The sequence below is a fragment of the Lutra lutra genome, chromosome 10 (genome assembly GCF_902655055.1).
Source record: "Lutra lutra chromosome 10, mLutLut1.2, whole genome shotgun sequence".
Taxonomy (NCBI): domain Eukaryota; kingdom Metazoa; phylum Chordata; class Mammalia; order Carnivora; family Mustelidae; genus Lutra; species Lutra lutra.
In genome coordinates, this window is record NC_062287.1 from 114,066,487 (window position 1) to 114,076,960 (window position 10,474).

The 10,474-nt window shown below is 66.1% G+C and overlaps 1 protein-coding gene and 1 long non-coding RNA gene across 7 annotated transcripts in view; both read left to right on the forward strand.

Moving 5' to 3' along the window:
• Positions 1–8,226, forward strand: part of CHID1 (chitinase domain containing 1) — a 30,863-nt gene extending 22,637 nt beyond the window's left edge. For 5 of the 6 annotated variants that reach the window (XM_047690533.1, XM_047690536.1, XM_047690537.1 and 2 more), the window contains exons 10-13: positions 363–518; positions 7,547–7,627; positions 7,852–7,894; positions 8,037–8,226. In XM_047690533.1, the coding sequence (XP_047546489.1) occupies positions 363–518; positions 7,547–7,627; positions 7,852–7,894; positions 8,037–8,135 (379 nt within the window). In that variant the 3' untranslated portion in view covers positions 8,136–8,226. Of the gene's footprint in view, positions 1–362; positions 519–7,546; positions 7,653–7,851; positions 7,895–8,036 lie in introns of all 6 variants that reach the window. The other variant, XR_007120833.1, reaches the window with a different exon arrangement.
• A 346-nt stretch (positions 8,227–8,572) lies between these two features.
• On the forward strand, positions 8,573–10,349 carry LOC125078251 (uncharacterized). Its single transcript, XR_007120834.1, has 3 exons — positions 8,573–9,218; positions 9,585–9,587; positions 10,339–10,349. It is a non-coding gene; the product is annotated as an uncharacterized LOC125078251 (long non-coding RNA).
• Positions 10,350–10,474: the final 125 nt, after the last annotated feature.

A 10,474-nucleotide genomic window follows, 5' to 3' on the forward strand; every position in this document is an offset into this window, starting at 1 on the left:
TCTTGGTTCCAGGCACGTAGGGGGCCTGGTCCCTTTACCCCTGAAGCCCACAGTTGCCCCTGCACTGAGCCTTCACATTTTCAGGGCATGTGAGAGGGGAGAGGACAGCTCTCATGGGAACACCATCGGGGGGGTGTCCATCTGTGCCAGCATAGTGGCCACTGGCACTGGGCCTGCCTTGTTGCTAAGGAGAAGCTGCTGCTGGGGGTGGGGTCACTGCCTCCAAGGGAGCCTGGGGCGAGGGCGGTGTCACAGTGGTCCCCCCCCCCGCCCACAGCCCCCCTCTGCGCCAGCCTGGGGTGCCCACAGTACATGGCGGGAGGCCTCTGCGGCTGAAACCCACTCCTCCCTCGCCCCCACAGGCCTGGCCCCAATGCACCATTGTCCTGGGTTCGAGCCTGTGTCCAGGTCCTGGACCCCAAGTCCAAGTGGCGCAGCAAGATCCTCCTGGGGCTCAACCTCTATGGCATGGACTATGCAGCCTCCAGGGACACACGCGAGCCTGTCATCGGGGCCAGGTGAGCCCAGGGTCCCCACCATGTGGCACGGCCTCCTGTGCTGGCCTGTGCCCCGGCCCTCATTCCCGTGGGTCTGTGAGTCTCCCGGGGGTGGTGGCTTAGAGCTGGGGAGGGGCAGGGTCTGAGCCTGTTGGGTTGGGGGGCACTGTCCTAGCACTGCCGCCGGGACACCCCTCGACCCCTTGGGGTTCTGCCCTGTCCGCAGGCAGGCCTGGCCCGGGAGGCCCTCAGTTTGGGCGCACACCCACACTCCATGTGGGGCCTCTCCTGCCCAGGGCCCCCTCGTGGCTCTTCCTTCCCTTCTGCTGGTGGCACATTCTGTCGGCCTCAGTGGGCGTTGGTTTTCTGGAAGACACTTCTCCTGGGCGTGTGGCCCCAGGCTGTCTCGTCCCTGTCTTCCTGCTGCAGCTGTCTGGCGACACGGCGCCGGGCGCGGTTTGGTGGCCGTCCCTTCACGTGTTTTTCTTTCTGTGTTTTGCACTTGGTTTGCATTGAGTTTTTGGGACCCGTGTGTTTATACTTTTAATGAAATTTGGAAAAATTTTGGCCAGTTTCTTCAAATTTTTTTTTCTGTCCCTTTTTTCCTCTTTTCTCCTTCGGGCTCTCAAATACGTGCGTCAGGTCACTCGTCCCCGCTCGCTGGCACTCACGTTGTTTCCTCTCTCGCTCGGTGTTCGCTGCTGTTGCGTGCCCGTGGCTCGCGTGCTGTCCGCTCCCTGCCTTTCCCGCTCCCGCGAGGTGGGGCTCACGTCCAGAGGTCCGTGCTGGGTGTCCTGCCCCCCGTCTCCTGCTCCTCGCACGTGTGGGCTTGGCTGCGACAGCCGCGCTCAGAGTCCGGCCGCCCCGGGTCCGGTCTGCCGGCCCTTCTCTCCCCGTCCTCCTGTCTGGCCGGTGCCCTGCGGACCTGTGCTCCTGGGGCGGACTCCAGATGTTGTGAACGGCTTCGTTTGGGGCGTCCGGACGCCGTGCGAGCTGGGCGCTCTTCTGGAGCGCCTTCCCGACCCGTCGGTGCAGATTGGGTCCACACGCTGCGGCCTGGGGGCCTGCCTGTCGCGCCTGCTGTCCTTGCAGGCGCTTTCTCTGGGGGTCACCTGGAGGCCTGCCTCTGCCAGGGATCCGGCATGTCATCCTGGGCCGGGGGGCTGACTGCTCAGTGTGCTGCCCCGCCAGGCCGCTCTACGCCTATCCAGACCTGTTGTCCATGGAGACCCTCCAGCAGTTTCCGGGGCGAAAGCTGTTCGGTTGGCCCTTGGTTAGACTCACGCGTTCTGAGGGGCTGCTCCTAGCCACCTACCCTGGTTGGGGGGAGGGCTTCCCTGTTTCCTCCAGGCCCCTCCTGCTCTGAGGGCTTGGCTTCCAGGACAAGGGAGAATGCCCATGGCGGGGGGCCACGACCACCTCTCACTTCGGCTGTCCCTTTCGTTGGGGGGACATCAGGATCTGCTGTGCTCTGTGGCGGGGACGGGCTGGTGGTGGCCCCACCAGGACCACGTCCTGTGTCTGCACAGCTGATGCTGGGGTCCAGTGCAAGCCTGTAGTGCCCAGCCCTCGCCTGCCCCTGGCACCGGGCACACTCTGTCTGAACAAGGACCTGCCCCTCTCTGCTGGGAAGGGCCTGGGGAGGTGGCGTGGCATAAACAGCAGGAGCCGGGACAGGAGGCCAAGGACTGGCTCCTCAGCTCCTGGGGGCTGAGGTGGTGCCTGGCCAGTTGGCAGGGGCGCCGCCCCATCTCCCTGAAGCAGACTGGGGTTCTCGGCACCAGGCCACCCCGTCCCCGAGAGCTCCCCGCTCCTGTTCACCTGTCCTTCCGGCCAGGGCCGCTCTGTGCTCCTCCTGTGCTGCCCCTCCCCCATCGCAGCCCCGCACTGATGGGATTGCTGAGAGCATTCTAGAAGTACTGCTGGGGCCCCTGCTCTGCCCGGTGTCCCTGACCAGGTGCCTGGCTCATAGAGACAGTGGCAGAGCCGTGTCCAGAGCTTGGGCTCCCAGCACCAGCCCCCAGGCCTTCAGGGAGCTTCGCAACGCTGTGTGCCAACCGGGCAGCCGGGCGTAGGATCCTGCATGTGAGGCCAGAGGGCCCCAGTGCCCCCTGCCTACCCCTGCTCCAGCCTCGGGCTCTGCTGGCCCAGGCCTGTGCAGCCAGAAGGCAGAAGCCCTGTGGTGCTCAGGCCGCCTGCGCTCCCGTACCGACACTGCAGGCCCTCACTGTCCCCGGTCCCGGAGACTGGGAGTCCCAGATGCAGGAGCGGGCAGGGCGCCCCCCCCGCCCCGAGGCCTCTCTCCTTGTTTCCGGACGGCCGTGCTCTCCCTAGGTCCTCATGGGTCATTCCTCCGTGCATGTCTATGTCCTGATCCCCTCTTCCTGTGAGGACCCCAGTCACACGGGATCAGGGTCACCCCAGGGACCCCATGTTCCCTCCAACACCTCTGTAGAGGCCCCAGCTCCAGATGCGGCCACATCCTGGGGTGCTCGGGGTCAGGGCTCCAGCATGGGAATCTGGGGGACGCAGTTCATCCCTGCCACCACCCCTGGGGGGAGAGTCACCGTATTCACTTGGGGTGGGCCCACAGCAGCACGTGGCGTGGACCCTCAGGCTTGTTAACCCCCAGTCTAGCCGTGAGTCCCACACCCACCACCTGCCCTCAGACTTGCGGGACTTCTGGCTGCCCCCCCATCCTGCTCCTCACCCTCTTCTGAGATGTCCCCCACTCAGGCTGCCAGCCCCCTCCCCTGCAGGCAGGAGGCCAAGGAGGGAGCGGCATGGCTCCGGCCTGAGGGCAGCAGGTTGGCCGTAGGCTGGTCTGCGGGCCCAGAGGATACGTCTGGGCCGTGTGTCCGGGATAAACACAGGCCGCCCTGACCAGTCAGGCAGGAGGCCACCACCCAGCCTCCGCGTCCCCCTGGCGAGCAGATGGCAGCTCAGCAGGGCCTCCCGTGTGTCAGAGTGGGCACAGTGCTGAGTTGGCAAGGCAGTGGTCCATGCATCTCAAGGGCACGTGGAGGTCAGGCCGCCTGTCCCACTTCAGCCCTGACTGGTGGGTGTTTCCCATCGAGAGGGGCTGAGGGGCCTTGGGTGGTGGTGACAGGCCTGTGGCCGGCAGGCAGGGGCAATACTGTAGCCTCTGGGCATTGGGTGCTGACCGACCTGAGGATTTTGAAGCAGGCAAGGGATCCCGTCTGCCTCTCGGGAGGGCCGTGGCGGCAGGCTACCCCAGAGTCCCCTCCACCCCAGGCCTCTGCCTGCCTCACTTTAGAATGGGGCCAGGCCTGGGGCCCTGAGACCAGGCAAGAGACTGTGGTCCTAATGGTGGCTCCCGGGGTCCTCCTCATCCCCCGCCTCGTCCCCCTCCTCGTCCCCCCTCCCCCGTTTCTCCCCTTGTCCCCTCACAGCCCCCGGGTGATCACAGGCTACAGGGCAGAAGGGGCTGACGCCGCACGCTTTACCTGGTCTTTTATCTGCCTGTGCGGTGGGGTCCAGGTGGATAAAAGTGTCGTAGCTCCCAGGGATGTTTGAGGAAAGGAGCAGGTGCCCCCAGGGGGCCCACGTTCTGCTTCACTTCCCCCTCCCCGGGTGTCCCCCTCTGGATCCTGGTAGGCTGGGGGCTGCACCCTCCACGGTGGGCAGGAGAGGCCATGGTGGGGGGAGTACCTGGGGGGCTGGCTTCTGAGCCTTGTGAGGAGCCCCCGGGGTCCCAGGAAGGGCTTCTCACTGGTCCAGTGGCAAACAGGGCTGCAGTTCCAGCAAGGGACCTTTGAGCCTCGAGCCCCAGATGAGGTGTAGAGGGGCAAACACGTGGCCCTCAGTGTGGTCGCTCCCCACAGCCCCCGATGCGGTCAGATTCACATTTAGGGGGCCTTTGCCAAAGCGGGGTCTCAAGCAGAGCATGCTCCTGGCACAGCACCTTCTCTGGGCCTCGCGGCACGGTGAGCTGGCTCTGAAAGGCACACGGGGCTGTGGGGGATCAGGAGCGATGTCCCCTGCGTCTGCAACAGAGGAGTCGAGCCTTGGGAGGGCGTCGCATCCCCCACCCCAGGTCAGTCTGGGGTGAGAGCTGCAGTCCAGACAAGGACCGCAGATCCTGGTGAGAACAAAGGACACAGAGTGGGGTGATGGCGGCTCCCCCCGCCACCACAATGTGGGCTGAGCGCTCTCCTCCCAGCCGGCATGAGCCCCCCTGCACCTGAGTGCCTCCCACCGATGTAACACCAACAGGGAGCTGCCCCTCGGGCCCCTGTGGGTCTGTCTCCACCTCCTTTGCCCACAGCCTGATTCTTCCAGGCAGTCCTCCTGGCCCGCGAAGGGGCCTGACACGGGTGCCCCTCTCAGGACCACACCTCTTTGATCCGGGAGCCAGATGTTAGAGCTCAGCTCAGCCAGGCTCTGGATTGAGGCTGGGTTGGGGGGCGGGCTCTGGTCGGGCACCCTAGAAAGGCAGTTCACCAGGAGACACACCCTGGCCAGCCCCCGCAGGAACCTGCAGTGATGCACCCTGTTCCCCATGCAGCTGAAGATGGGCCAGGTGTGGGGTGCTGGGGGGCCCCGCAGTCACTCAGGCTCCCCAGCTCTGCACCAGTAGCAGCCGGGGCAGCCTGTTTCAGGGTTGTCTGCCATCCCTATCTTGGCCTCTCTGACACTGAGCCCTGGGCCCATTGCGGCAGGTGTCCCCAGTCCCTTCCAGGGAGTGTGGGACCAGCCGCTTCACCATCTGCTCGGCCCCAGAGGGAGCCAGGAGCCCGTGGTGGGGGCAGGAGGCCAGCTCCCTCAGGCCTGGGTTCTGTGGCTGCCAAGGGGGCCTCAGGGACCATGGTCTGCAGTGCCTGAGAGTCCCTCCCAACTTACTAGTCTCTACTGGCCATCCCCAGACAACACACAGACCTGTCATGACCATGGCCAGGCTCCTCTGTGTGGCCTGGTCAGTCTCCAGTTTGGGGATTCTGGGCAGCTGTGAAGCCCGCGGAGGTGGTGTGGGTCGAGGTGCTGATCTGTAGATCCTCGTGCCTGCCAAGCGCTGCCCGAGAGGCTGTCCTGCTTCGCTGGCGGGCCAAGATGTTCCCTAGGGCCTAGCCAGCCCCACAAGATCCCCAGCACCAGTGCAGGTGGACACCTGTTCTGAACCTCTGGGGCCTGCAGCCCCCACCCGGCGGGGCTTCTCCTGCCCCTGCCCAGGGATCCCCCCAGGACCCCAGGGAAAGGCAGCCCCAGCTGGACCACAGCCAGATGGGTCCCTAACGGGCAGGTCATACATGGCAGTCTCCTTGAGATCCAGGGCACCAGAGCGTCCCGGGCACTCAGGGGCTTGGGGATGGACACTTCCCGGCAAGGCCAGTCCCTGTGGCCTGACAGCGGTGCTGGGAATCCCACTCCTCCTGGTCAAGGACAGCAGGTCTGTGCGAAGGCCCCATGGGCGGGGAGCTGTAGGGTGAACCTCGCAGGCAGGCTGCTGTGTCCCTGTCGCCGTGCCCCATCTCACTCCAGCAGCCCCTGGGCTGCTTCTCGGGTCTGAGTTCCCGTGGCTCTGGGCCTTCTGTCCAGCCCTGGGCCTTGCTTTGGTCTTCGTCCTCCTTCCCTTTGCTGGGTCCTGCCTCCCAGCAGCCTGCTCTTGTCTTGGTCCTGGGCCTCCTCATGCACCTTGCTTGGAGGGTGCCCATCCGTCACGGCCTGGCTCCCCGGGTGCCTTCTGCTGTGCCCTGCCCATGAGGGGCAGCCCTGGGGGAGTCCCGCTGCCTGTCAGGGGGCCCTGCAGGCCAGGGTCCTCCTGTCACCCGAGACGTGACTGGCCCGGAACCCACTGAACTTCTAGTGTGGGCCTACATCAGGGAGACCATGCTCTCCCCACCTCCGGCCTGAGAAGACTGTTGCACGGCCTTTGGGGAGGCTGGGTCGGGACTGCTCCGAGGGGGCTCTGGGTTGGCAGAGGCTGGGGTGCGGTGGCTCAGGCGGCAGCAGGACTGGCAACAAGGAGAGGCCACTGGGCATGTGGGTCCCACCCTTTGTGCTTGTCAGGCCCTGGGACCCCTGGCCAGTGGGAGGTCAGGAATCTGGGCTGGCGGGGACCCCTCCTGAGGTCGGGGTGCGGGCAGGTCCGCAGGCCAGCACGGCAGCGGTCCAGCATGGACGGCTTAGGCTCGGCCTAGCCTGTCGCGTGCCTCTGGTCTCGTGGGGGCAGGGGTCCCAGCATGGCGTGCAGGGAGACCTCAGGCCCTGCCACAGAAGGTGAGAAGCCACAGGCTAGTTTCCTTTGGAGTGGAGGGGCCCCTGCACCCTCCCACCCTCCGCAGGGCTCTCCCTCCCTGGCTGTGGCGGGTCTTGCAACGCGCACCCGGATTCTGTCTGGCCTCCGGGGTACTTTCCGATCTGAGGCCTTGTCACGTCGGGGGAGGCGTCCTTCACACCCACAAACTCAGCGTGGCCAAGCCTGCCAGGCAGGCCCGTTCGGCGCCTTCATTTGTGCAGCTGGCACCTCAGGTTCCATAGTTTCCTCACCCAAAAAGGAGCCCTGAACCCTCTTAGCAGCAGCCCCCGGATGACTGGTGACCACAGCCGCGTTCTGTGGATTTGCCTCTCCTGTGACACTCAGCAGTTCCACGAGCGCCTGCTCTGCCCCCAGACGCACGTGCTCTCACTCTGTCCACACGGACACTCCTGGGGCAGATGGAGGACACAGCAAGAGGCCCAGTGGGGACGCCCAGCGCCTTGGTGCCGTCCCACACAGGTGCCGCCATCCCGCTGCTCCCATCTCAGCCCCCGTCTGTCGGCATCTCTGTCCTTCCCCTGCCCCCGAGGGAGGACTCAGCCCCCAGCCCACGCGGGCCCAGGGCTGAGGGTCCCAGGCGCTGTTCTGTGCTCCCGTGTCACGGGGGCACACGTGACCCTCCCACAGTGGGTGTGCTGTGGGCACTGCCTACACCGACGGGACGTAGCCTCCGTGTCCTGCTGCCTGCCTCTGACAGCCTCAGCTGGTGTGGCCCCTTCAGGTGTCCGGGCAGTCTCCAGGACGCCCACACCCGTGCCGCGGCCTCCCCCAGGTACATCCAGATGCTGAAGGACCACAGGCCCCGGATCGTGTGGGACAGCCAGGCAGCAGAGCATTTCTTCGAGTACAAGAAGTGAGTGTCCGGCAGGAGGCCCTAGGTGAGGGCTGTGCCTGCCCAGGCCGGCCAAGGGCTCCGGGGCCACCAGCCCGAGCACGCCTCCCACCAAGCAGTGGGACCCGAGGAGGGCCCTTCCCTGCGCCATGCAGAGGCCTCTGCTGGAAGGGGAGGCGGGGCCGGCTCTCCCTTGGGGGTGGCGGGAGGAGCAGAGGCAGGAGGCCCGTCGTCGTCTTTTGCAGAAGCCGCGGTGGGAGGCACCTGGTCTTCTATCCAACTCTGAAGGTACGCGTGGGCCTGCCTTGATGCTGGGGGTGGGCGGCAGGTGTGGCCCCTCCCACAATGACCCTTGCCCTCAGCGGGGCCGGGGGTGGGGGGCGGGGGGAGGTTGGCGGGGAGGCCTGGCTGACGCTCCCGGTGGTGGCAGTCTGTGCAGGCGCGGCTGGAGCTGGCCCGGGAGCTGGGCGTCGGCGTGTCCATGTGGGAGCTGGGCCAGGGCCTGGACTACTTCTACGACCTGCTCTAGGCCCGGCCGTGCGCGGACGTGCGCTTCCGTGCGCTTCCCCAGCGACGCAGTGACCGGTTCACACGCGAAATACAGACTCTTCTCGGTTTTCCGTTCGGTGTCTGCTGCGGTCCTCGAGCGGTGGCCCAGGGGTCCTGGGAGCCAGGCCTCTTCGCCAGCGATGTGGGGAGGGGCCGTCCTGGCGGTGTTGCCCAGAGGACGCGGCCCCTCCCACGCAGCCCTCACTGCGGCCGGGCAGGCGCTCTCCGCTCTGGCCCCCCGGGCTGTGCTGAGGGGTTCGGCCTCTCACTGCCCACACTGGCCCGGTGAGCCTGGCGAGGGTGTGAGGGCTGCTGGACAAAGCCCAGCGCAGAGCAGCTGATCCTGTCCCACAGAAGGACCCCTGTGGGCCCCTGGGTGCCAGTGGCCCGGGCGGTTATCGGGTTCTGCCTGTAGCCAAAGACCGTGACCCCTGCCCCCCGCAGCCCCTCAGCTAGAAGGGCTGCTGGCCCCTGCTCCCCAGCCACTGGGCTCCGTGGCCCATGGGCTCCAAGCCGCACAGCCCCCTCGGTAAGCAGCCCCGTCCAGGGTCTGGTGCTGTCCACGGGGCCAGAGTCCTGCCGGGCCAGACCCGACAGACGGGCAGGCGCTGCATGGGAACTTGGGGCTTCCATGCTGCTAGTCTGGGGGCAGAGGCCGTGCTCCCTGCTCTCCTGCTGTGGGACATGAACGGGAAGGGCTCTGAGGGGCAGGGCCAGCCAGTGCCCTGTTGAGTGGTCCCACAGAGGAACCCTGCAGTTCTGAGGGGACGGGCCCTGCCAAGTGCCCCCATTCCCAACCCAGCGGACTTGCTGGGGGCGGGGGCAGGGCAGCCTGCGAGGGCGGATGCAGAGTCTGGGCCTGCATAGAGGGACGGGGAGAGCGTCGGGGGGGGACGCGAAGCTGTCCTGGGAAGTCTGTGCGCACCTGCTGTGGGTGCGTGCGTGTGCACGTGTGTCCGCATGTATGCCCGTCTGCTGGAGGGTCGGCATGTGGGGCCACAGCACGAGGTTCCCCGAGTCCCCACACCAGCGCCCCTGGCAATGGGCAGGAGCAGAGGACGGAGTATCCCCTTGTCCCGGCTTCAGAGGCCTGGGCAGGAGGGGAGCCAGGAGGCCGTGGCGCCGGGGCTGGGGTGCCGGGCTCTAGTATGTCTCAAGTCTGTTCTGGAGCTGGGGGTTAGACGGGGAGCCGGGTAGGTGATAGACACTGGGTGTGTGGGGCAAGGTGGGACCAGTAAAGGGGGTGAGAGCTGTGAGAGAGGGGTCCTGAGGTCAGACCCCAGGGGCAACCCACACAAAACAGTGAGCCTTGGAAGCAGAGCCAGCAGGTGGGGGTCTGGGCTGGAGGGCAGGGACCCTGGGCTCCAAGGCCACTGGAGGATCATGGGGGAAACTGAGTCAGGGCTGGAGTCTGAGGGTCACCTAGGAGGCTGTGAGCGGAAAGGGTCCCAGGTCTGCAAGCCGTTCCCATGGGTCCAGTGAGCTTGCACGTGGTGTACTCGGGAGCAACCGAGCGTGGGGCAGGTCTGTCTCTGGTCACACATACTAATGGGGGGGGGGGGCCTGGTTCCCAGCAGGGGGGCTCTATGGACACGGGGGGGGGGGGTCACGTGGGGACTGCTTTCCTGAGTATGCGGCGTTCCTGCTGGTTTTCCAGTCGTTTGCGGCTGGCAGGTGAGAAATGGTTTAGTTTGGGGGCATTAACCACACGCCCTGACGTCACTACACTGGTTCTGGTAGTTTCCGTGGAGTGAGGACAGGTGGGGTCAGTGGGCTTGTGAGCACAGTGGCTGTCAGTCGTGTCTGTGGCTGCGGTCAGTGCTTGGTTGGGCATCCCCAGGTGGGCCTGCCACACAAGGACAGTGACACGGGGTGTTCCTGGGGGCACGGGGGGAGGGCAGCACCTTGGAGCCGGCAGGAAGGAGGGCTGGAGATGGAGGTTTGAGGGGTCGTGTGCCGCACAGCTAGTGAGGCTCCTGGGAGGGTCCCATCCTTCCCCTAAGCTCCGGACCCACGGCCTTCCCCGCGCCCATTGCTCCTGTCTCCAGGGCCCCCCTGTGTTGATGCACCTGCCGCTTCCGCTCCCCTCCCGACAGCCCCTACAGATGAGCAGCTCCAGGGCCAGGTTCCCAGAAAACAGAGAGGGCCCTGGGGCAGGCAAGGCCCTGCGGCTTGATGGGGAGGGAGGCACAGGGCGTCCTGAGACACCTCTGCACCACCCACAGATTTCCCGGGGGGGTTGGGGGCTGGCCCCACGCATGTGCAGGAATCCCACCCCAGGCACTGGGCACGTCCCTGGGGGTCAGGCAGCAACAGATG